The 27,446-nt window shown below is 39.7% G+C and overlaps 1 protein-coding gene across 2 annotated transcripts in view; it reads right to left on the bottom strand.

The window, feature by feature from the left end:
• The window catches only part of DNAH5 (dynein axonemal heavy chain 5), a 332,322-nt gene that overhangs the window by 84,652 nt on the left and 220,224 nt on the right, over positions 1-27,446 (bottom strand). For both annotated transcript variants that reach the window (XM_024981527.2, XM_015459121.3), the window contains exons 53-58: positions 24,060-24,190; positions 19,433-19,586; positions 17,912-18,179; positions 6,629-6,860; positions 5,127-5,241; positions 4,495-4,671 (exon numbers count right to left, since the gene is read on the bottom strand). In XM_024981527.2, coding sequence (XP_024837295.1) covers positions 4,495-4,671; positions 5,127-5,241; positions 6,629-6,860; positions 17,912-18,179; positions 19,433-19,586; positions 24,060-24,190 — 1,077 coding nt within the window. The remainder of the gene's footprint in view (positions 1-4,494; positions 4,672-5,126; positions 5,242-6,628; positions 6,861-17,911; positions 18,180-19,432; positions 19,587-24,059; positions 24,191-27,446) is intronic.

The following is a 27,446-nucleotide window of genomic DNA, read 5'->3' as shown; positions in this document are numbered from 1 at the left end:
TAGGGAAAGCAGCATCAAATTAAAGTGGATATAAAAGGGTCTGGCATGCTTATTTAACTTTAGCTTTTTGTTTGTTTTTTAATTTTATTTTTTAACTTTACAATATTGTATTGGTTTTGCCATATATCAACATGAATCCGCCACAGGTATACACGTGTTCCCCATCCTGAACCCTCCTCCCTCCTCCCTCCCTGTACCATCCCTCTGGGTCGTCCCAGTGCACCAGCCCCAAGCATGTTTGTTTGTTTTAAAATTTATTTTATCAAAGTATAGTTGATTTACAATGTATTAGTTTCAGGTGTATAGTGATTCATATATATATATATATACACACACACACAATAGTTTGCATCTTCTAACCCTAAACTCCCAATCCAACCCTTCCCCCAGCACTTTAGCAACCACAAGTCTGTTCTCTGTTCTATTTCTGCTTCATAGATAAGTTCCTTTGTATCCATATATAAGTGATACCATACGGTATTTGCCTTTCTCCTTACAACTTACTTCACTTAATATGATAATCCATGTTGCTGCAAATAACATATTTCATTTTTTCATGGCTGAGAAATGTTCCACTGTATATATGTACCACATCTTTTTTATCCACTTATGTGTTGATGGACATTTAGGTCGCTCCCATGTCTTGGCTATTGTAAATAGTGCTTCAGTGAAAACTGAGATGCATGTATCCTTTCAAATGATAGTTTTCTCTGGATATATGCCCAGAAGTGAGACTGCAGGACCACATGGTAGCTCTGTTGTTAATGCCTAAGGGACCTTCACATTGTTCTCCATAGAAGCTGTACCAGTTTACATTTTCACCGACAGTGTGGGAGGGCTCCTTTTTTCCCACACCCTCTCCAGCATTTATTATTTGTAAGACTTTTTGCTGATGGCCATTCTGACTGGTGTGAAATGATATCTCATTGCAGTTTTGATTTAATTTCTCTAATAATTAGTAATGTTGAGCATCTTTCCATGTGTCTGTTGGCCATTTGTATGTCTTCTTTGGAGAAATGTCTATTTAGATCTTGTGCTCACTTTTTGGTTGGTTTTTTTTTTTTTTTAATTGAGTTATATGAGTTGTTTGTATATTTTGGAAATTAACCCTTTATTGGTCTCATCGTTTGCAAATATTTTCTCACTGTCTGTGGGCTGTCTTTTCATTTTGTTTATGGTTTCCTTTGCTATGCAAAGGCTTATAAGTTTGATTAGGTCCTATCTGTTTATTTTCCCTTTAGCTTTAAAAGGGGGAAATCTCAAACATACTTGGACTCAATTATGTTGGGGATCCATGTAAAATGAATTGGGGGTGGGGGTATAGCTGAAGTTCAACCTATTTCAGCTAAATATTAGATTTCCTCTTTCTCCTACAGGCAAAGAAATATGACTACTACATATGTGTGTGTGTATGTGAGTGTGTGTGCAGTCAGGTCAGATTAGCATTGGGATAAGAATTGACACATTCTTTGCTGTTCTTTATTTGTTTTGTAGGTTTACATGGCTGATGCCAAGACAGAGTTTGAATGTACCTGGAATTTTCTTAGTATGAATTGGTAGTACCAGATTTCAAAACTTACAAGGAGGCAATAAAATGAAGACAGAACCAGTGAAGGAAATTATTGAAAAGTTCCCCTACATACCCCAATCACCTTGCCCTTATTCCCAGACATTTCTGTATTGATGGTGTTGCTGAATATTATAGTGGTAGAGAGTACTAAATTAGGAGGATACTGGAAAATATTTTATAATATTAAAAAACATGTCAGGCTTTTGAAATCTTATGAAAATGTAGACTGAGATGTAAGAACTGAGATGCCACAAGCTCCGTTCCTATCGTGCTGTTAGTATCACAAGTCTAATAAAGGTTTAGAAGTTTCTTTACACTATCCTTGTCTTCTCTCTATTGATCAAAGACGCTCAGTGGAGCCAGAGTGTCTTAAAATGGGCAGGGGGAGGATATGTTCAGGATCTTAAAGAGATATCTGCACCCTTATGTTTGCTGCAGTATTATTCACAATGGCCAAGACATGGAAGCAATGTAAATCTCCATTGATGGATGAATGGATAAAGAAAATGTGGTATTTACATCCAGTGGAATATTATTCAGGGTTCAATAATGGAAATTCTGCCATTTGCAACAGTATGGATGGACCTGGAATATATTTTGTCAAGGGAGATAAGCTAAACATGAAAGAAAAATGCTGCATGATCTCATTTATATGTGGAATCCCAAATAAACTCATAGAAGCAGAGAGTAGAATGGTGTTGCCAGGGGCTGAAGGAAGAAGGAAATGGAAGGTGATGGTCAAAGGGTAGAAAGTTTTAGTTATGCAAGATAAATTCTAGAGATCTACTCTACAGCACAGTGCCCACAGTTATCAATACTTTATTATATACTTGAAATTTGTTAATGGGTAGATCTTAAGTTGTGTTCTTATCAAAAAAAATACCAATAAGAAAAACAGACTTACCCTATGATCCAGTAATCCCACTACTAGGCACAAAGCCAGAGAAAATCATAATCAAAAAGATACATGCACTCCAACGTTCATAACAGTACTATTTGCAGTAGGCAGGACATGGGAGCTACCTAAATGTCTATCAACAGAGAAATGGATAAAGAAGATATGGTACACATTTACAGTGGAATACTACTCAGCCATAAAAAGGAATGACACCAGGTCATTTGTAGAGATGCGAATGGACCTAGGGAGTGTCATATACGAGTGAAGTAAGTCAGAAAAAGAAACACAAAGATCATATATTAATGCATATATGTGGAATCTAAAAAAATGGTACAGGTGATCTTATGTGCAAAGCAGAAATAGAGACACAGAGCTAGGGAACAAATATATGGATACCAAGGGGGAAAGGAAGGGTGGGAGGAATTGAGAGATTAGGACTTGACACACATATACTATTGATACATAGATAACTGGTGAGAACCTACTGTACAGCACAGGGAACTCTGCTTAATGCTCCGTGGTGACCTAAATGGGAAGGAGGTCCAAAAGGGGGAGGCATATATGTAAGTGTGTGGCTGATTCATTTTACTGTAAAATTGAAACTAACACAAATTGTAAAGCAACTATACTCTAATAAAAATAAATAAATACAAATTTTAAAGAAAAAAAAACAATAATAAAGGGAGCAGGTGGAAACTTTGAGAGTTGATGGATGTGTCTGTGGCCTTGAAGGTGGTGATGTTTTCATAGGTGTGCACTCATCCCAAACTCACAAAGCTATACATATTAAATATGTACGGCTTTTTATATATCAATCACAACTTCATAAATTGGTCTTTTAAAAGTGGGACTGGGGAAGATGAGGTATCCACCAATCTGAAAGGCTAAGGACCCTGGAAGACTTCATGGATTAAGGAGGACAGCTTAGCCAGTGCAAGAAGGAATGAAGAAACAGTAAGGAAAGATACATCACCTGTAAGAATGGTGTGAAACTTTGGAAAGAAAAGAAAAGAAGGCAACATCTTCACTGTCTCTAGAGTAAAAATTATCTTATACAATACATTGTATACTGACAGAAAGCTTAAAGACTTCACGTGGATCAAAAAAATTTGTAAGTGTTTCAGGAAGTGTGAAAATAAGATAGGTAGCAAAAAATAATAACTACATCACATTATGATGCAAGTTCAATTGAGGTTATATAACTTGAATTAGCAATGGACAGGTCAGCAGTGTTCCATTTCTCCAGCCACTTTCTAAGCCAAGAGTCAATAACATAAGACAATAGATGAGTAGACTAAGGATTTTATTCCCAACCAGGGATTGAACCGCACCCACTGCATTGGAAGTGCAGAAAGTTAACCACTGGACCAGAATGTTAACCACTGGACCACCAGGGACGAAACAGTAAAAACAATGACTTGAATCCAAAACATCTCAAACTAGACCAGTCTCAAAAAGGGCCAGCCCTTGAAGACATAGCCTACTTCACTAGAGTCAACATATTTTCCCAGAATCCAACCTCGTTTCTAATTTCATCATTTATGATATTGCCACATATTGCATTGTGTTGGAAGCCTGATCAAAGCCTGACCTTAATGCGTAGCACTAGATCAGCAGTCCTTTGTTTGGATAATTTATATGTACACTCAAAGAAAGCTGTATCTTACTAACCTACTCTAACATCCTCAATGAATGAGTGACAAAACTATTTTAGGAATTTTGTGTGACTTTTCCAACGTCACACAGCTTATTAGTAACAGAGTTGAAATGAGAAGCTGGCACCCAGACCCCTATTATATGGCACTGCCCATCACTTGTGAGTGAGAAGATAATATGTGAAGTGCCACCTGCAATATCTAAAAAAAGCAAATAACATCTCCAAGCAGAAAATACCACTTGAAATCATTCCAGTGAAGAGAGCTTTGGTCTGAAGCAGTAGAACATTTCTTCGTTGTTATTCATCTTTTCTGCCTAATCTTCCTCCGAGGCCCTAGAAGATGACATCTGTTATATCACAAAGATGTACCTGCAAGGCTGCTTCTGCTTCTTCTAATGCTGGCTTTGCTGCTTCCAGTTTTTCCTCAGCAATGGCTTTATCTTTAGAGATGCTGTCGACAATGGCCTGGGCTTTGTCCTTCACCTTCTGGACCTCAGCTTTGACCTTTTCAGCAGCCTGTGCTTTCATTGTCACTTCTTTTAAGACCTAATTCAATATAAAACCAAAAAAAAAAGTACATCAAAAATCACCCAGTTCAAAATGCACATTTTTGCCTGGATTTGTCGATTTTGTCCACTTACACAATTTTTCATACACAGAATTAAGAGTATGGTACTTTTTAAAATTTTATTGGAGTATAGTTGCTTTACAATGTTGCATTAGTTTCTCCTGTACAGCAAAGTGAATCAGCCGTATGTATACATACATCCCGGTTTTTTTGGATTTCTTTCCCATCTAGGTCATCACAGAGCACTGAGTTTCCTGTGCTATACAGTAGGTTCTCATTAGTTACCTATTTCATTCATAGCATCCCTGGTGTATATATGGTATTATAATGGAAATAAAAAATTTGCACTTCCATGGTTACAACTTAGAGAAGAACATTAATTATGAATTGGGAATTCAAAACGAATATGGTCCATGTGTCAATGTCTACCCACCATGTCGGCTTTATCATTGGCCACTTGGAGCTCCTTTTCTTTCACTTCCAGTTCTCTGCTCAGAGCTGCAACAGACTCCGAAGCTTCTTTTAGCTTTTCCAACCCAGTATTCATTCTGAGATTAAAAATCCAAGGCGAGGGAAGTGTTAACATGTGTGGTTCTTGGCCACATTTTCTAAGTACTGGTCTACTGATATAGACAGTAATGGTCATATTTGAAGAATACTGTATATACAATAGCAAAACCAAGAGGGCTTGACAAAAAGAGTAAATGTCTAGGCTTGATTCCAGACTAAAGTCACATGTCGGTTCTTCACAGACTAAGTGTGAAAAGAGTGAGTCTGCTAAGAATACTGAATGACATGAGGAATAACAGTGTCAAGAATCTGTCTCATGCAAGAAACATGCTTAATGAACTTTAGCTAAATGACAACAGACTTCAATGTCTTGAAACCCTATCATGGAGGAAAGGAAATAAATAACTTCTTTTTTTCTAACGAGATCAATGACATTAAAAGAAGGAAGATTTGGGATCAAGAAAAGAAACAAATTTAAAGCTATCAAACTGCCTCGTGAAGGGACCAGCTGCCTGTTTGACTCTAAAATAACGTGATCTTAAAGACAGGAGTTCTTAGAGTCATTTAGTCCACTCACTCACCCAGGGGTCCCTTAGGTAGCAACCTTGGCTGCTTCTTGGTTGTATTCAGGCAGAAGAGATAAGTGTTCATAAAAGAGCAAAGTAGAGCTGGGAAGTTGGGAACAAATTTCAGTGAAGTGAGGTATTTGCTGTGCAGAGAACACACATATCAAGCAGACTCTCCTATCCCAGACACTCAGAATGTGTGGGAAGAAAGGGATGAGAGGAGGTGGGAGGGGATGTCTGTATTCTCAGCTTTTTTCCAAGCTCAAGGTTTCTATTATTATCATCCAATACTGTAGAAAGTGGTAGGCTGCAAGAACACTTGGCAATATTTAGTCTTATTGGGCAAGAATAAAGCCACTAGCAACCATGGAATGATCCTTTGAACAAACTTGAAAGGAAGGTTTCTCAACCTCAGCACTATTGGTTTTTGAGGCTGGATAAATCTCACAAGGACTTCCCAGGTGGCTCAGTGCTAAAGAATCTGTATGCCAATGCAGGAGATGCAAGTTTAGTTCCTTGGTCAGGAAGATCTCCTGGAGGAATAAATGGCAACCCAGTCCAGTCTTCTTGCCTGGGAAATCTCATGGAGAGAGGAACCTGGCAGTCTACAGTCCAGGGAGTTGCAACAACAAAACTGTATGTGATGAGGATTGTCCTGTGCGCTGTGAGGATATTCAGCACATCCCTGACCTCTGACTCTTGATCCCAGCAATACCTCTCGACCACCCCCCATACCCCCTCCCTAGTTCTAACAAACAAAAATGTCTCCAGTCATTGCAAAATGTCTCCTTGGAGCACATTTGCCCCTAGTTGAGAGCCACTGCTTTACAATAACTTCATATTCGACCCTCACACTTACCTGTTGGCCAGAGTTTGCACCTCCACATGCTTCTCTCCATATATGAACTTATAGCCCTGAATAAAGGAGAGGTACGATTTGGGCGTCACATGGGTAGAACGTCGGAATCTCTGGAAATAATCAACACACTTTTCAGCTACCCCATCCTGGAAGGAGCCCATGCACTGAACGACCTCCTTCTTGGTTTCCAAACTGCAGTCAATATCATAGGCAGAGAGGAAGTGTTCAGACACTAGAAAGAATAAAGACAGCTGTATGTGAAACATGAAAGTGAATGATCATTTTAAAAGTTAAGTGCCTTGAATCACAGATGTAAAAAATAAGTTTACAGTTACCAGGGAGGAAAGAGGGAAGAGTGAATTGGGAGACCGGGATTGACACATACATATTACTATGTAGTTCAGTTCAGTTCAGTTCAGTCGCTCAGTCATGTCCAACTCTTTGTAACCCCATGAACTGCAGCATGTCAGGCCTCCCTGTCCATCACCAGCTCCCAGAGTCCACCCAAACCCATGTCCATTGAGTCGGTGATGCCATCCAAACATCTCATCCTCTGTCATCCCTTCTCCTCCTGCCCTCAATCTTTCCCAGCATCAGGGTCTTTTCAAAAAAGTCAGCTCTTCACATCAGGTTGCCAAAGTATTGGAGTTTCAGCTTCAACATCAGTCCTTCCAATGAACACCCAGGACTGATTTCCTTTAGGACTTACTGGTTGGATCTCCTTGCAGTCCAAGGGACTCTCAAGAGTCTTCTCCAACACCACAGTTCAAAAGCATCAATTCTTCGATGCTCAAGTCCAACTCTCACATCCATACATGACCACTGGAAAAACCATAGCCTTGAATAGACGGACCTTTGTTGACAAAGTAATGCCTTTGCTTTTTAATATGCTGTCTAGGTTGGTCATAACTTTCCTTCCGAGGAGTGTCTTTTAATTTCAGGGCTGCAGTCACCATCTGCAGTGATTTTGGAACCCAGAAAAATAAAGCCAGCCACTGTTTCCACTGTTTCCCCATCTATTTCCCGTGAAGTGATGGGACCAGATGCCATGATCTAGTTTTCTGAATGTTGAGCTTTAAGCCAACTTTTTCACTCTCCTCTTTCACTTTCATCAAGAGGCTCTTTAATTCTTCTTCACTTTCTGCCATAAGGGTGGTGTCATCTGCATATCTGAGGTTATTGATATTTCTCCTGGCAATCTTGATTCCAGCTTGTGCTTCATCCAGCCCAGTGTTTCTCATGATGTACTCTGCATATAAATTAAATAAGCAGGGTGACAACATACAGCCTTGACGTACTCCTTTTCCTATTTGGAACCAGTCTGTTGTCCCATGTCCAGTTCTAACTGTTGCTTCCTGACCTGCATACAAATTTCTCAAGAGGCAAGTCAGGTGGTCTGGTATTCCCATCTCTTTCAGAATTTTCCACAGTTTATTGTGATCCACACAAAGGCTTTGGCATAGTCAATAAAGCAGAAATAGATGTTTTTCTGAAACTCTCTTGCTTTTTTGATGATCCAGTGGATGTTGCCAGTTTGATCTCTGGTTCCTCTGCCTTTTCTAAAACCAGCTTGAACATCTGGAAGTTTACAGTTCACATATTGCTGAAGCCAGGCTTGGAGAATTTTGAGCATTACTTTACTAGCATATGAGATGAGTGCAATTGTGCGGTAGTTTGAGCATTCTTTGGCCTTGCCTTTCTTTGGGATTGGAATGAAAACTGCCCTTTTCCAGTCCTGTGGCCATTGCTGAGTTTTCCCAATTTGCTGGCATATTCAATGCAGCACTTTCACAGAATCATTTTTTTAGGATTTGGAATAGCTCAACTGGAATTCCATCACCTCTACTAGCTTTGTTTGTAGTGATGCTTCCTAAGGCCCACTTGACTTCCCATTCCAGGGTGTCTGGCTCTAGGTGAGTGATCACACCATTGTGATTATCTGGGTCGTGAAGATCTTTTTTGTGTAGTTCTTCTGTGTATTCTTGCCATCTCTTCTTAATGTCTTCTGCTTCTGTTAGGTCCCTACCATTTCTGAAGAGATAATTTATAAGAACCTACTAAGAAGCACGGAGAACTCTATTCAGTATTCTATAATGACTTATATGGGATGAGAATCTAAAAAAAGGTGGATATATGTTTACATATAACTGATTCACCTTGCTGTACAACAGAAACAAACACAGCATTGGAAATCAACTATATCCCAAGAAAAAAAATTTTGGTTAACTGGCTATTTTTAAAAACTTAATACAGTTCTTAGGAACACATGCCATGTTTATAGCCCTAGCTAGGTAGATATATGTCAACATTTTTGGCCCCAGGCCTATGACATCAACAATTTTATTTTTTCTTTCATGTACAAAACTGTAACAGACTTTAGCCTATCATAAGTCTTTGTTTTCTGGTATGTGTACAAAGACGTCTCCTCTACACAGCTGCAGGTTCTGGTCAGCAGCCAGCCTATTTTATGGTTTAAATAAGGATGAAAGTGGTACAAATAACTCAGAAATCAGTGCCACCTGGTACTCATATTTAACAACCCCATTTATCTTTTTTTTTTTTGCTCAGAAACTGCCATAACCTTAATTCCCCCAGGCTGTGACTGCATTTGTAATGTAGAATATTCAGCACTAAATTTTTTTATGCCCTGGCCATCTTATTCTTAAATGTGGCACCTGGCCATCTGTAGTCAATTTTAATTTATGGTATCCTTTAAAAATGTATAAGTAAAAATCTGCTGTTGTAGACCTTTATCCTCCCAACAGTGCCAAACATGGGACCAATCCTAAAACAGCATTTCTTATTATAAGACCTGGCCATCAAGTCAGAGTGAATCCATCATCACAAAGACATAGCATGTGTGCTGAACACCTACCACTATGAACCTTGGTCTCAATCCCAAGGAATTTACAAGGCTTGTACATAACACAGTTAAAGTTTATCATAAACATCTTTATTCATCCTAGGAAAAATGGTCTATGGATTTCCTTTAGAAGTGCTACTACTATTGAATGATGTACATAAGAATTATAAATAGAAATACAGGCAGTAAGGAGGGAGAAAAGAGAAGGAATCAAGTGAACAAACCTATCAGGTGATGCTTAGCAGAGAAATGAACAATGGTATCTTCTCAATATTAATGAAAGTCACTCAGTCGTGTCCCACTCTTTGCAACCCCATGGACTATACAGTTCATGGAATTCTCCAGGCCAGAATACTGGAATGGGTAGCCTTTCCCTTCTCCAGGGGATCTTCCCAACCCAGGGATCGAAGCCAGGTCTCCCACATTTCAGGTGGATTCTTTACCAGCTGAGCCACAAGGGAAGCCCAAGAATACTGGAGTGGGTAGCCTATCCCTTCTCCAGAGGCTCTTCCCGACCCTGGAATCGAATCAGGGTTTCCTGCATTGCAGGAGGATTCTTTACCAACTGAGCTATCAGGGAGTAATTGATCACTAAATTACGTTCTTAATGCCATAACTGTGAGACCATTTACATCTATGTAAATAATAGAAACAGTTTATCAATTGGGTTATAAATAGAGTTTAACATATACACTGAAAGGTAATATATTAAGACACTTGGAAGCTATATTTTTTCATATAATTTAAGCAAACACTATAAAGAACAACTTAAACTTTAGGAAGTTTAAGTCTAGTCATTGAAAACGTACGAACAATTCTTGCCTATGACAAACTAGGTTTTAACCCCAATGGCAGCATTATTCACTATGTGCCAGGCATGATACCAAGTCTTTTATCTGGCATTGTGGGATATTCTCAAGAATGTCCCCACTTTCTGAAAACTTTCTTGTATTGGTTTGGCTGAAAAGTTCATTAAAGTTCTTCTATAAGATGTTGTGGAAAAATTCAAGTGAACTTTTTGGCCAACCCAATATTTACCATGTAATAATTTTTATCCTTCTTATGCAAACTGATAGTATTAACTGTTGTTATTGTTTAATCACTACATCAGGTCCAACTCTTTTGCAACTCCATGGACTGTAGCCCACCAGGTTTCTCTGTCCATGGATTTCCCAGGCAAGAATACTGGAGTGGGTTGCCATTTGCTACTCCAGGGGATCTTCCCAACCTAGGGATCGAACCCACGTCTCCTGCATTAGCAGGCAGAACCTTACTACTGAGCCACCAGGGAAACCCCATAATATCAATAGTGGTGACTTTTTCATTATTTAGCAAGTTGTCTTTGTGTCTATCCAAAGAGTCAAAGAAAAAATCTAAGCACATTTTTCCGTAGTCCCACAATCTCTGATGCAGGAAAGGTTAAAAAAGGACCACTTCCTCTTAGGGTGACCCAAGCCTGCTAAGACTCAGACAAAAGGGCATGGAAAATACTTCTGTTGTCTTCAATGTCCCATTACCAAGATACCGAGGCCAGTTTGGGGACCCATCTTTAGGCTGATGTCTGAGCTTGGTGGAGGTTATATCCCGGTATTGTTTGTTCACATCACTTGGTGTAGAACCAGGTGATGGGTATGTGGGACAGAAGGGAGGACACTGGCCTCAGCCCCTGAATTTTCCTGAACTGGAAATTTTCAAATTTCCAATTCATTTGGATTCAAAGAACTGAAGTAATAAAGTGAGGAGGGCACATGAGTTGCCTATCCAGTAGCCGTCCCCTCTCTTTCAGTAACAAAAGAATCCTAAATTTGCTCAGAGTAGCAATCCACCCAACTAAAAGTCTTTGATTCCCCAAACTCTCTTGTAGCTGGAGGTGACCCAGTTTTGGCCAAAAACATGCAGACAAAAGTCCCTGGGGAAGAACCCTGTCCCGACTAAGAGACAAAGCTTCATGTTGCACAAACAGACACAAAGCCTTGAGATGTAGCAGCCCTCTGGTGCCTACAAGAACAGGAGCCTCACCCTAAGGATGACAGCAAGCTAAGCACAAGGTCCCCGGTTGTAGTCTAGGCTGCACATCTCTGTACTTCCTCGTTAGCAGGAAAAAAAAATAAAATAAAAACTTTGTTTATGCCAAAATAAATAAAAAACTTGCTTAAGCCACTACTGCTCTGGTTTTCTCTTACAGCCAAACACATAATTAATGCTACGTTCAGAAGGAAAAGATATCTAATCCTGGCAGATCCTAAATCACAAAACTTTATCAATTAATCCTTAGAATATCCCTAAGTGATGGATATCACTATGTATATTTTACAGATAAGGAAAATGAGGCTTATAGAAGTTTGCTTGCAGGCAGGAGCATCTGAATTCAAAGCCAAAGATGATGAATTCTAACGCCTAAAGCATCTTGATTTAGAAATTCAAATACAACAAAACTATACAGAGTCTTTAGAGTGTTAAACAACATTTTTTATTGGAGCTCAAAGTTCAAAAGTACCTTCTGACCAACGTGCTTCATAAACAAAATACGCTAATTGTTCTGGGAAACAGCGGGAACTACTGCAGTTGGTGTTCCTTTCTGAGCGGTTACTGAGTGCAGTGGCCTCATTTCTGCTTACGCTCCATCGTTAGTTGCGAGCAGTTTCCGAAGCGGTGGTGTCTGACTCAGAAGGCGGAAATCCTGCATACTATATTAATAAATCAAGTAATATTTTTGAAAAAGGGCCAGTGTATATACATAATTAAAACGGCCTTCTTTGAAAAAAAATATGCCATATATATGCTTATATGATTTTATAAGCATATTGATTTTATTGAGACGTAAGTTACAAATAAGGATGGCCTATTTTAATAACAATGTGCTTATTTTAAACAGAGCCCAGTAGGACATTAATAATTATCTTCACCTTGGAGAAATCTGAATGAACTGAATTTAGTAGTGACTTTGGAATCACTGACTTTCATTGAAAAACACAGTATCACCAGAATAAAGATAGTAGAAATACTTAGAAACAATTCAAAACAACTCAATATTAAGCTAAAAACAAAGATTTGCCAAAATGGAGATTACTAAATGGTGGGAAGGCCAAGGATTTTATAGTGTAAGATAAAGCATATTTTTCTTTAAATGCTTCATCTAAAGATTCAGTCCATTTAAATTCATGCATATAAAGAATTTCATTTTTTCAGAAGCAATATAATTACTATAATATCTTGTATTTATGGTATGTGTGAGATAAAGAGGAGGACACTTGGCTTATTCTGAGTATCTTTAAATTAGAAAAATACTCTAAACAATAAGAATAAACTATCCAAAAAAATAAGAAAATAATACCATTCATAATAGCACCAGAAAATAAAATACTTAAAAATAAACTTCCCCAATGGTGTGAAAGACTTGTACTGAGAACTATAAAACACTAATGAAAACATTACAGTAGATGTAAATATATAGAAACACATTATATGTTCACAACTTGGAAGGATTAATACTGTTAAAATGTCTATAGTACCCAAAGTAATTTACAGATTTTATGAAATCACTATCAAAATTCCAATGACATTTTATACAGAAATAGAAAAATTAATGCTAAAATTCTTATGGAACCACAGAAGACTCCTAATAGCCAAAGCAACTTTGAGCAAGAACAAATCAGAATCACTTGCCTGTTTCAAAATGTATAACCAACCTACAAAACTTAAAACAGCATGATAAATACAGGCATGTAGATCAATGGGACAGAACAGAGAGCCTGGAAATAAACCCACACACATACAGTCATGTGATTTTCAACAAGGGTGCCAAGAATATTAATACGATAGTGCAGTAAGTCAGACAAAGACAAATATATGTTAGCACTTATACGTGGAATCTAAAAAAAAAAATTATACACATGAACTTATTTACAAAGCAGAAATAGACTCGAACATACAGAAAAACAAACTTATAGTTACCAGAGGGGAAAGGTGGTGGGGAAAGAAAAATTAGGAATTTGGCAATAACATATACACCTGGAGAAGAAAATGGCAACCCACTCCAGTATTCTTGCCTGGAGAATTCCATGGACAGAGAAGCCTGGCAGGCTACAGTCCATGGGGTTGCAGAGAGTTTGACACAACTGAGTGACGATCGTTCACTCATTCACTAAATACACTACTACATATACCATAGATAAACAAGGGCCTACTGTATGGCACAGGGAATTACAATCAATATTTTGTAATAACTCACATGTGAAAAGAATCTAAAAAATAGTATATACCTTTATATACAACCAAATCACTTTGTTGTACACCTGAAACTAACACAACATTGTACATCAATTATACTTCAATAAAAAATAAAAATTAGAAGTAAACCACAATAAGATATAACCTCATACTTGTTAAGGTATCTATGATCAGGAAAAAAAAGGAAGAAAAAAGATAAGTGTTTGTTAGGATGTAGAGAGATGAGAACCCTTGTACACTATTGGTTGGAATGTAAATTGATACAGCCACTATGCAAAACAGGAAATTTCTCATAAAAATTAAGAATAAAACTACCATATGATCCAACAATCCCACTTCTGGTTACATATCCACAGGAATTAAAATCAAGATCCTAAACAGACATCTGTGCTTCCATGTTCACTGTAGCATTATTCACAATAGCCAAGACATGGAAACAGCTCAAGTGCCATCCATGGATGAATGGATAAAAAAAATGTGATACTTACATACAATGGAATATTATTCAGCCTTTAAAAAAAAGAGAAGGAAATGCTGCCATGTGCAACAACATGGGTGAACCTGGAAGGCATTATGCTGAGTGATATACAAGCCAGACCACAAGAACAAAAACTACATGATGTCACTCACACAAGGAACCTAAAAGAGTCAAACCATGGAAGCAGAGAGTAGACTGGTGGCTGCCAGGGACCAGGGGAGGGAAGTGGGGACGTGTTAGACAAAAGGTACAAAGTTTCAGTTATACAAATGACTGAGTCCTACAGATCACCTGTGTGCCACTGTGCCTAGAGTTAACCATGTTGTACTGTACAGTTAGGATCTTGCTAAGAGGACAGATCTTACATTCAGTGAGTGTTCTTATCCCAAAATAATCATTATCATCTTCATCATTTAAGGGAGGAGCACTCAGGGAGAATGGGAGAAAGAGGGTATTGGGTGGGAAGAAAAAGGCCACATTCGCGAATCAAGAAGAACAGAGCAGGAGGAAAAGAGTGACCTCAGCTAAGGATGGGAAGGCAGACAGAACCAGTTCTTCCCAGCCTCGAAGGCCACGCTAGAGACCGTGCTTTTTCCTAAGGGCAGTGGAAGGTTTTAACTAGAAAGCAATGTGATCAAGTTTATGTTTTCATCAGTTCAGTTCAGTCACTCAGTCGTGTCTGACTCTGTGACCTCATGAATCGCAGCACGCCAGGCCTCCCTGTCCATCACCAACTCCCGGAGTTCACTCAAACTCATGTCCATCGAGTCAGTGATGCCATCCAGCCGTCTCAGCCTCTGTCATCCCCTTCTCCTCCTGCCTCCAATCCCTCCCAGCATCAGAGTCTTTTCCAATGAGTCAACTCTTAGCATGAGGTGGCCAAAATATTGGAGTTTCAGCTTTAGCATCAATCCTTCCAGAGAACACCCAGGGCTGATCTCCTTTAGAATAGACTGGTTGGATCTCCTTGCAGTCTAAGAGACTCTCAAGAGTCTTCTCCAACACCACAGTTCAAAAGCATCAATTCTTTGGCACTCAGCCTTCTTCACAGTCCAACTCTCACATCCATACATGACCACTGGAAAAACCATAGCCTTGACTAGACGAACCTTTGTTGGCAAAGTAATGTCTCTGCTTTTGAATATGCTGTCTAGGTTGGTCATAATTTTTCTTCCAAGGAGTAAGCGTCTTTTAATTTCATGGCTTCAGTCACCATCTGCAGTGATTTTGGAGCCCCCAAAAATAAAGTCTGACACTGTTTCCACTGTTCTCATCACTGTTCTGCAATGTGAGATGGATGAGAGACAGGTGAGAGAGGAGGAGAGATCATTAGAAAGCTATTTGAGTTTTCCAGGTGAGTTACAATGATAGCTTGGCCCAGGATGCCACTGAAAGGGAAAGAGTTGGATAGAATCCACCGTGTTTAGCAGATAAAGTTGGCATAACTTAGTGATGGAGCAGACTTGAGAGGTGAAAAAAGGTGTTAAAGACAAAGAGCTCTCAGATTGTCGAGTTTCATGGACAACTGTGCAACTCCCTAAGTGAGACCGACCTGAAGAGGCCCAGTTCGGTTCTGGACATTTTGGGTTTAAGGAGCCTGGGAAACATCAATGAGACTGTGTCAAGCAAGCAGTTGAGTGCACAGATTTCAAGCCAGAGGACATAGGATACCAGAGATAAAAAATTGATGGGGTCTATTACACAGGAGGCTGTGGATGAGCTTGCCAGGGAAGAGAGCTGGAGGGAAGAAATGAGTCTGCCTTGCCTTCCAATATGCCTGGCTCCATAAATGGCATGAGAAGCTCAATAAACAGGTTCTGAATAAATGAACAAATAGATGATGCCTGAAAGTCAGGACACTTGTTAGGAGCTGAGGACATAGAAACAAAAAGTTTCCCTGCCCTCCATGGAATCTTGGCTTAGGTTGATGCAAAGAGATTTAAAAGAATGGGGCAGATTGTGAGAAATCAACAAAGGAAGCGCCTATGTCTTGTGATAGAAGGGATAACTGAAATAAAGACTTGCTAGGAAGGGCTCATAATTTAAATGACATCATCCTAATTATAGTATATTATGGTGTTTGTCACCTGAAATTTGTTATTTTTATCATTAGTAGTAATACCTTACATGATAGTCTACAAAGCATTTGCATACCAATTATCATATTTCACAGTATACTTGAATGTAGCTCTTAAATACTGTGGTTTTGTGCTCTGCATTTGTATCTTACTTCACAGAATTTTAAAGTTTTATCCTTAGTTGTATTGACATTTAAATAGGATTTAAAATTTTTAAATCATGGGTGCTTTCTCAAATCTTATAAGAGGGAACACTGTACATCGGTATTTCAAACATATTAAAATAGTCTATGTTTAAAAGACACAGATCAGAAAACCGTTAGTATTGAGAGTAGAGTGCTAAGAATAAAATGTCAGCAGTAAAAGAATCCACCTGCAATGCAGGAGATTCGGGTTCGATCCCTGGGTTGGGAAGCTCCCCTGGAGAAGGAAATGGCACCCTACTCCAGTATTCTTGCCTGGGAAATCCATGGACAGAGGAGCCTGGTGGGCTACAGTCCAGGGGGTCACAAAAGAGTTGGACATGACTTAGCCACTAAACCACCACCACCGCTACATACATACTATTATACATAAATATTGGCTATAGCTATTGGCTTCTCGCATCTCTGATAATTCCTTCAGCCCCTCTGTCCCATGTATAATGAGTGGGAGACAGTGAATCAGTCATTCTCCCACTGGGAACCGCAGAGCTAGGGAGGGAGGTATGGCCGAAGCAGGTGACAGGGCCATGAAAAGATGAGGCTTCAGAATCCTTCCTCACCCTGCTTCTCACTGTTTTATCTATTAAGGCTACCTGCCATGTTTTACTGGAAAATAAGCCTCTTCTTAATTATTATGAAGACATTATAATCAGGCCAAAAGTCTGAAAACGACTGCTCTGAATCAGGGTTCTCCTGAAGTCCTGATACAATAGGTCAGAGGTAAGACTTAACTATCTCCATCTTTTAAAATAGCTACAGACATTTTCTCACCAAAAGCTGAAAAAACCATAAACTGAAGGAATGCTCTCTAACATCTCCTATACAACTTTCATGTTCAATTGCATTTACAGAATAAGAGAAGCATTCATGTTCCACAGGATGGAGGATTAAACAGAAGGAGAAGCAGCAAGGGCTCCGATCATGAAAGTCTCTGTTGAACAATCCTTTTTCAGGCCCAGACACCATCAGAGGATGGATGATAACGTTTTCCTCTTTGATTTCCAGCCCTGCAGCCACAAGAAGGAATTACCTGGCTTAAACTACTCTGAGGTTGACCAACCCACTTAAAAAAGAACACAAATGCTATTAAAGAGATTGAAACCTCAGTGTCCTCCTGTGATGTCCCAGGATCCGCCTGGGGAGCAACAGAGACAAAGCTTTAAACCACACTGAAAACACTAGAATCACCGTAAATTAACCCGGGGGGTACAGACTGAAGATGTCATTCGCTGATAACCACACTCTGGGGAAAAAATGAGCTGCCAAATGAGAAAGAGCGAAGTCTTGCAAAAATCCTCAAACCCTGGACAAAGTGACATTTGGCTCAATCCAGTGGATGGCACAGAATATAAATACACACACACACACACACACACACACACACACTATAAACCAGAAATTCTGATATAAAAAAATCTCCCCCATACTAACCAGCAACTAAGGCATCCTTGGGCCATCGGCTGAACCAGTCAATAGTGCATCCTGAAATGAGGGCAGGAAACTTCAGAGCTCGATTTCGAAATTTCTCCCCCACGGGCGAAAAGCAGAGCACAATGTGAAGGTTCTGTCGGACCCGGCTCATGAAGTACTCATACAGGTTTTCATTCGTAGGAGGGCGCCTAGGATACTCTTTTTTCATGACTGTTATGAGATCACTATTAATTTCATCAATTTCATCACGAGCAAAGAGGTTGGAGACCTTCGAGAAAAGTGCAGACATTCAAATTCAATACAGGCATATAAAAATAAATCAGAATTTACAGCCTGATATGTGTTTTCTTCATTTGTGTACTTAAACTCATGTTTAGAAAATCAACCAAAGTCCTCACAGTAAGACAGACCACATTTTAATATACACAAATTGTTCTATTTTATTAGTTGGAAAGTCACAGCCCTTTAAGGGGGTGAATGGGCATATCAAAAATTCAACCAACTTTCCTTGCAACCTTCTTCTGTTTTTCCACCTCTCTTGGAGCTTCCATTAACATCTTCAACATTTTGATTGGGAGTTTTATTCCTCAAAAACCCAACAGGAAAAGCCATTCTTCAGACCAATCACCTAATCCCAATAATAGTACTGATTCAGTACCTTAACAGAGAAATACAGAAGGAAATCCTCCTACCTCTGGAGGGATTCTGAAGAGGTAAAACACATATGTGGTACATATGCACAATGGAATGTCGCTGCTGCCGCTGCTAAGTCGCTTCAATCGTATCCGACTGTGTGACCCCATAGACGGCGGCCCGCCAGGCTCCCCCGTCCCTGGGATTCTCCAGGCAAGAACACTGGAGTGGGTTGCCATTTCCTTCTCCAATGCATGAAAGTGAAAAGTGAAAGTGAAGTCGCTCAGTCGTGTCCGACTCTTAGCAACCCCATGCACTGCAACCCACCAGGCTCCTCTGTCCATGGGGTTTTCCAGGCAAGAGTACTGGAGTGGGGTGCCATTGCCTTCTCCAACAATGGAATGTTACTCAACCATAAAAGGAATGAAACTGAGTCATTTGCAAAGATGTAGATGGACCCTGAGTCTGTCATACAGAGTGAAGTCAGAAAGAGAAAAACAAATATCGTATATTAACACAAATATGTGCAATCTAGAAAAATAGTACAAATGAACCTATTCACAGGACAGGAATAGGGACACAGACATAAAAAGAATGGACTTGCTGATACAGGGATGCAAGGGGAGGGTGGAATGAACTGGGAGATTGGGATTGACATATATGCACTACTTTGTATAAGATAGCGAGCTAGTGGGAACCTGATGTATAGCCCAGGGAGCTCAGCTCACTGTTCTGTGATGACCTAGAGAGGTGAGATGGGGGGACTATGGGAGGGAGGTGCAAGGGGGAGGGCATATACATACAGTTAATTCACTTCACTGTACAACAGAAACAACGCAACAGTGCAAAGCAATTATACTCCAATTTAAGAAAAGAATAAGCTCCTACCTCACCCGATGATAAAACATTATTCATATATTCCAAAAATGACTCATCTTTAATTTCATTGTCTGTGAAAATAAAAGTGATGCCTTTGCCTTGCCGACCAGCTGTTCTATACAATGTCTTCAGGTCTTCCATCAGATTTGATGTGTTGTAGGATCTAGAAAGAGTGTCATTGTGCCATTAGCTAAAATATGTTCATGGGAAGGAAAGATCCTTGTAACAACGCTTTATGCCATTTGGTTAACCAAAAAATGCTGATATTATGCCATCAGATAGCTATTTTGTTGTATGCAATTGTTACTGGTTCACTGTATTCACTTGCAAAAATGAAAATAATTTTTAAAACTCCGCATTTTATAAAACATAATATTACACACAAAAAACATCTAGAGTGAAAAACCAACCTGAAACAAATGTGTAATTTTTAGCACAACTAAATGCCATCAAAATGAGTATATACATGTCTCATTTTGAAAATATTTGTCGGTAAAGATAATGGAAAAGCCAAGCTGGAAAATTTACTAAGCACCCATCTGTAATTGATATTTTAGAAGCTACCTCATAAACTGAATTAAACTAAAGAATTTCAAGTCTTCATTATATGGCATGAGGGAGACACCCTGTTATAAACGGGGCCCTCCTAATCCCCCAACACAACTGTTTCACTGCATCTTTGTATCTCACATGAAAGAATTTTCTGAGCAGTCAGTGCACTGCAGTAGAATCATTGGAAACATTATTAAATATCCCACTCTAACTCTTCTCTCATGTCCAAAGGAATCCTTTAGTGAAAGTCAACTTGCAATCATGAAATGTGAGAGAGGTCTCAATATAGAGGAGCCCATGACTGCCAAAAGGGAAAATTAAGATATTCTTATCCTAGAGACTCTGATTCAGTAAATTAGTATCTGAAGTTTTTGTCATTAGATAAACTCAGAATTTAAGGCACAAGAGCCAATGGCCTTCTGATTTTTAAAAAGCTACAAAATATTTAACTTCTATGCTCTGTGTTTTTTCAACATTTAAACCCTAAACTCTGGAACCAGAAATACCACTACCATGCAGCAAGATTTTATTTATTTTTAACTGGAGGATCATTGTTTTACAATATTGTGTTGGTTTCTGCCAACTTGAACCAGTCATAGGTGTATATATATATATATCCCCCACTCTTGAACCTCTCTCCCACCTCCCACCACATCCCACCCCTGACACAGCTAAGTTGTTACAGAGTACCACATTGAGCTCCCTGTGTCATACAGCAAATCCCCACTGGCTATCTATTTCACATATGGTAATGTGTATGTTTCAGTGCTCCTCTCTCAATTTATTTCCCCCTCTCCTTCCCCCACTGTGTCCATAAGTCTGTTCTCTGTCTGCATCTCCACTGCTGCCCTGCAAATAGATTCATCAGTACCATTTTTCTAGATTCCATATATATGCATTAATATACAATATTTGTTTTTCTCTTTCTTACTTCACTCTATATAACAGGCTCTAGGTTCATCCACCTTACTAGAACTGACTCAAATTCATCCCTTTTTATGACTGAATAACATTCAGTTGTGCATATGTACCACAACTTCTTTATTCATTCATTTATCCATGGACATCTAGGTTGCATCCATGTCCTGGCTATTGTAAACAGTGCTCATGCACCAATATTTCATGAAGACTTCTAGATAAGTAAGATCTGAAAGGTGAGAAAAAATGTTCGAAGACACAGTCCCCTGAGGAAGAAAGAAAGAAAGAGGCGGGAGGGAGTAAGGAAGGAAATGGAAGGGAAGAGAGAAAAAAAGAGAGATGGGTAGGGAGAACAAAAGAAAGTATCTTCTTGAGATATGGGCAAAACTTTCAGCCCAGTCTCCTAGATCTCAAGGACCCCACTGCTTCAAATAACATGACCTGAGTCATCTAAGTCTCTTAATTGCCTGAGCCTTGACCACATGGCTATGTAAAGGTTAACGCAGTAGGATGGTCTCTGGAAGGTTCTGAGAAGCCAGAGAAGGCCCGGACCCTCCTCTTTCTCAGTACAGGAGCATTCCCAGCACAACACACAGAGGAATTTATCACAGAGAGAGGAGGCGAAAGGTGTTTTTTCTGAGGCAGCACAGTGTCATCAAAGTCATGTCAGACCAGAAACCAGAAGCACTGTGGTCAATTTCCAGGTTTATCTGGGTTTTCACGCAAATCATAGTCCTTTCTGAGCCTCAGCTATAAAATATTCTGCCAACCCACAAGGCCACAAAGTTCTTTCAAAGATCACATTAGCATGTGCATGTAAAAGTACTTTGAAAACTGTAAGTTTTATACAAAATATGAGAACAAAAATCTCAGAGTTCAATCCCTTTTTTTGTGTGTGTGTGGCTTAAATTTTTTATTTTTATTTTTTAACTTTTCAATATTGTATTGGTTTTGCCATATATCAACATGAATCCCTTTTCTGAACAGGTTATCTCTCATCTAATGTTGCTTCTATCCACAAACCAGAAGAATTATACACAATGTAACTAAAATTATTTCTCTCTGTTTTAGTACTTGGGAAAAAAACAACATTTTAGATTGATTCTCCAAGCAGAATTCAGTAATGTAGACCAAATAAAAGGTGTAACAACAACAACCTGAGTATCTGGCTCCCCAAACCCAGTGTTTAATCATTTCTAAACTTTGTCGCGGCAAGTGGCAATGAGCCTCCATCTCAGAGATCACAGCGCCAAACCAACGTTTAGTCAACACCAGACAGGCAAGACTCCCACCTAGAAATTAACTGCTAATAATTTTCTGCCCAAATAAACTTTCCAAACTGGCTTCTTGCTTCTCACCTTATCTTGGTTCATCCTGAAGTTCTGTTCGGCTGATCTTTATCTTCCATTTTCACTTCCTAATTGTCCCCACACTGCACACACATATCTGAGGACAGGTCTTCTGGAGGTCCCTACTTTGATGAGTAGCAGCACAAACTATCCAGTTTCCCAAGCTAGAACTAAGATGCATCAATTTCAAAACTGCCAGTTTCTTGAGGATCTCTTGAATCTGCCCTCTATACTTCACTCTTACTGCTTCCACTCTGGACACCACCATCTCTTACCTAGATCCCTGAGTTAGCCTTCTAACCTTTCAGTTTCATTCCTTCTGTCCATTTTCTCCACTATGCAAATCTGACACACCTCCCCTAGTGGAGACTCATGAATGGTTTCCCGGTGCTACAATGAAGTGAAAATGGCTCAGTCGTATCCAACTCTTTGTGACCTGATGGACTACACAGTCCATGGAATTCTCCAGGCCAGAATACTGGAGTGGGTAGCCAGTTCCCTTCTCCAGGGGAGTCTTCCCAATCCAGGGACTGATGGCAACCCACTCCAGTACTCTTGCCCAGAAAATTCCATGGATGGAGGAGCCTGGTGGGCTACAGTCCATGGGGTCGCAAAGAGTCGGACAAGACTGAGCAACTTCACTCGCTCACTCACTCCTGTACTGCAGGCAGATTCTTTACCATTTGAGCCACAAGGGTGAAGTCCAAACTCCTTATGACACCTCCAAAGGCTTGCATTTTTCTTCCTTTCCCACTTTCCACCTTAAGTTATATACCAGCCATATGTAACAGCTTTCAGGGTCTCAAATGTAGCTTTACATGTGCTGATCCTTCTGCCTGGAACATTCTCTACTGTTCCTCTTCTCTGAGATAATTCTTACTCATTCAGATCTCAGTTGAAACATCTCTTTCTCCAGGAAGCCTTTTTGACCATCCCATAAAGTAGGTTAGCAGTCCTTCCCTCACATTTCAGTAGACTCTAGTCTGCACTTATTTCCTTAACAGAGATAAAACCTACGTATCGCATCTTATTGAATGAGTTGCTCAGTTGTCCCCATTAAACTGCTATAAACTCCGTGATGACACAGGTCAGGCTTACCTTGCTTATCGGGTACCCCAGCAATGAGCCAGTGCCTGACACATAGTTGGTGTTCAATGAATACTTTTAAACATATGAATAAGTAAATCAACAAACTTTTAATCTATTTTACCAGTTTACCAACAGTTTACTATTCTTGAAATCTGAATTAACATTCTTTTGCCTGCATGCTCAGTTGCTTCAGTCGTGTCTGACTCTTTGTGACCCCATGGACTATAGGGGGTCAAAAAGAGTCAGGCCCCTCTGTCCATGGAAGTTTCCAGGCAAGAATACTGGAGTGGGTTGCTATCTTCTCCTCCAGGGTATCTTCCTGACCCAGGGATCGAACCTGTATATCTAGCATCTCCTGAATTGGCAGGCAGACTCTTTACTGCTGAGCCATGTGGAAGCCCTAAATTAACATTTAGAATGGATGAATTTCTTCTAAAATGCACCAAAGGAATATACATAATACTCATATCAAGCATAACATGAAAACCAAGAGGCATCTATTGATGAAGTAAGAGGCTGAAATGTTTCTAAAACAAATTATTCATGTGAAATTTTCATTTCTGTGGTCTACAACAGAGGTTGAAAGAAAACAACAATAAGTCAACATTCAAGAAAGAAAACTATTATGGTTCCTTTACATTAAGATAAATGCATTCTTAACTCCAAGTGGCTTCTAAGAACCATTTATCAAAATCCATTTCAGGTTAATTAAAGTGAAGGCGTGTTACCTTGTCAGAGTGATCTGGAAGGAAGTGTAGCCAGCGATGAATGAAGCCAACCTTGTTAAGCTCTGCTTCCCCGATCCGCCCACCCCAACCAGGAGGGCATTTCCCCGGGGAGTACGAATGACACGTGAGATCTAGAATACAGAAAAGAAAAAGTACATCTCATTTAATGTGCAATATTCCACTTTTTTCCTATTTATTCAATACAGGCATACCTAGGAGATACTGCAGATTCAAGTCCATGCCACCATAATAAAACAAATACTGCAATAAAGCAAGTTACACATATTTTTTTAATTTCCCAATACAAATGAAAGTTATGTTTACACTCTACCATTAACTGTGCAATAGCATTACATCTAAAAAACCTGCACATACCATAACTGAAATATATTTTATTGCTAAAAAATGTTAACCATCATCTGAGCCTTCAGTGAATGATCATCTTTTTGCTGGTAGAAGGTTTGAAATATTATGAGAATTACCAAAACTTGACACAGTGAAATGAAGTGAGTCCATGCTGCAGGAACAATAACACCAACAGACTTGCTTGGCAAAGGGTGACCACAAACCTTCAATTGTAAAAACCGCACTATCTGCTAAGTGCATTGAAGTATGGGCAATAAAATGAAATATGCCTGTTTAAGCATTTTAGAAGATGTAGGTGTCTTAGGATCAGAATAGAAAGATACACTATTTGGACAAATGGAAGCATTTCTGAAATAGAACAGTGGAGAGTAGGGAGGTGTACCTTTTAGGAAACTCGGAGGAGAGCAGTACAAAACAGTAGGCAGAGCCCAAACTGTGTCTTGCTCTGAGTTTTCAAGGAGAGAAATAAAGGGGACTTTGAGGTTTCCTTTTAGTTTGCCAATCTGATTTAGGAGGACAGGAAAGAGAACAGAAAATTTCTAAACAATGTGCATCCTTGGAATACACAACACACAATTAATTAGAATACCCCCCACATTTGAAAACTAATGTAATTTAAATAGAAGGCAAAAATTTTCCAAAATATGGTATAAATGATGGAATTTGAAAGGAATAAACGTAAACACTCATATTATTTGGCAAAGACAGTGATACGTAAGGTAGCTAAGTGATCATGGGTAGACCAGAAGTCCACTCTCTGCCACTCAGTAGTTTCTCATCATTTGAGTCACTTTTTTGGTAAAAGTGTGTGATTCTTTGGTTTTATTGGTATTCAATGAATTACTTTCACCATCAGGTCTCCAGCCCCACCTAGAGCGGATTACTGTCGAATTCTCCTGGATGCATTTTTCACTCCATGTGATGACTATCTCTCCCTCCTAACTGCAGTTTGAGCCTGCAGTATTGCTGTATTGTCAGCTTTTTTTCTAAACTAATAATCAAGAATTATATGGGAGCTAAGGAGGGGACTTCACTTTCACTTTCACTTCTCAAGAACGGGTCACTTCTCTGTTACTGTTGGAAGTTTTCTGGCATAGCCTGACCTCTGCATCTAATGGGTTTTTTTTTTTAATTTATTTCTTTTAATTGGAGGCTAATTACTTTACAATATTGTATTGGTTCTGCCACACATCAACATGAATCTGCCACGGGCGTACGTGTGTTTCCCATCCTGAATCCCCCTTCCACCTTCCTCCCCGTACCATCCCTCCAGGTCATCCCAGTGCACCAGCCCCAAGGATCCTGTATCGAACCTGGACTGGCGATTTGTTTCTTATATGATATTATACATGCTTCAATGCCATTCTCCCAAATCATCCCAACCTCTCCCTCTCCCACAGAGTCCAAAACACTGTTCTATACATCTGTGTCTCTTTTGCTGTCTCGCATACAGGGTTATCGCTACCATCTCTAATAGGGTTTTGTTAAACATCCTTTTGAAAAGGCAAAATGATAGGATACTGAAAGAGAAACTCCCCAGGTCAGTAGGTGCCCAATATGCTACTGGAGATCAGTGGAGAAATAACTCCAGAAAGAATGAAGGGATGGAGCCAAAGCAAAAACAATACCCAGCTGTGGATGTGACTGGTGATAGAAGCAAGGTCTGATGCTGTAAACAGCAATATTGCATAGAAACCTGGAATGTCAGGTCCATGAATCAAGGCAAATTGGAAGTGGTCAAACAAGAGATGGCAAGAATGAATGTCGACATTCTAGGAATCAGTGAACTGAAATGGACTGGAATGGGTGAATTTAACTCAGATGACCATTATATCTACTACTGTGGGAAGGAATCCCTCAGAAGAAATGGAGTAGCCATCATGGTCAACAAAAGAGTCCGAAATGCAGTACTTGGATGCAATCTCAAAAACGACAGAATGATCACTGTTCGTTTCCAAGGCAAACCATTCAATATCACAGTTATCCAAGTCTATGCCCCAACCAGTAATGCTGAAGAAGCTGAATTGGAACGGTTCTACGAAGACCTATAAGACCTTTTAGAACTAACATCCAAAAAAGATGTCCTTTTCATTATAGGGGACTGGAATGCAAAAGTAGGAAGTCAAGAAACACCTGGAGTAACAGGCAAATTTGGCCTTGGAATACGGAATGAAGCAGGGCAAAGACTAATAGAGTTTTGCCAAGAAAATGCACTGGTCATAGCAAACACCCTCTTCCAGCAACACAAGAGAAGACTCTATACATGGACATCACCAGATGGTCAACACTGAAATCAGATTGATTCTATTCTTTGCAGTCAAAGATGGAGAAGCTCTATACAGTCAGCAAAAACAAGACAAGGAGCTGACTGTGGCTCAGACCATGAACTCCTTATTGCCAAATTCAGACTTAAACTGAAGAAAGTAGGGAAAACCACTATTCAGATCAGATCAGATCAGTCGCTCAGTCGTGTCCGACTCTTTGCGACCCCATGAATCGCAGCATGCTAGGCCTCCCTGTCTATCACCAACTCCCGGAGTTCACTCAGACTCACGTCCATCGAGTCAGTGATGCCATCCAGCCATCTCATCCTCTGTCGTCCCCTTCTCCTCCTGCCCCCAATCCCTCCCAGCATCAGAGTCTTTTCCAATGAGTCAACTCTTCGCATGAGGTGGCCAAAGTACTGGAGTTTCAGCTTTAGCATCATTCCTTCCAAAGAAATCCCAGGGCTGATCTCCTTCAGAATGGACTGGTTGGATCTCCTTGTAGTCCAAGGGACTCTCAAGAGTCTTCTCCAACACCACAGTTCAAAAGCATCAATTCTTCAGCACTCAGCCTTCTTCACAGTCCAACTCTCACATCCATACATGGCCACAGGAAAAACCATAGCCTTGACTAGATGAACCTTTGTTGGCAAAGTAATGTCTCTGCTTTTGAATATGCTATCTAGGTTGGTCATAACTGTCCTTCCAAGGAGTAAGCGTCTTTTAATTTCATGGCTGCAGTCACCATCTGTAGTGA

This window comes from Bos taurus, chromosome 20 (assembly GCF_002263795.3).
Source record: "Bos taurus isolate L1 Dominette 01449 registration number 42190680 breed Hereford chromosome 20, ARS-UCD2.0, whole genome shotgun sequence".
Taxonomy (NCBI): Eukaryota; Metazoa; Chordata; class Mammalia; order Artiodactyla; family Bovidae; genus Bos; species Bos taurus.
The sequence above is the reverse complement of the archived record's forward strand: the minus strand, read 5'-3'. Positions and strand labels throughout refer to the sequence as shown.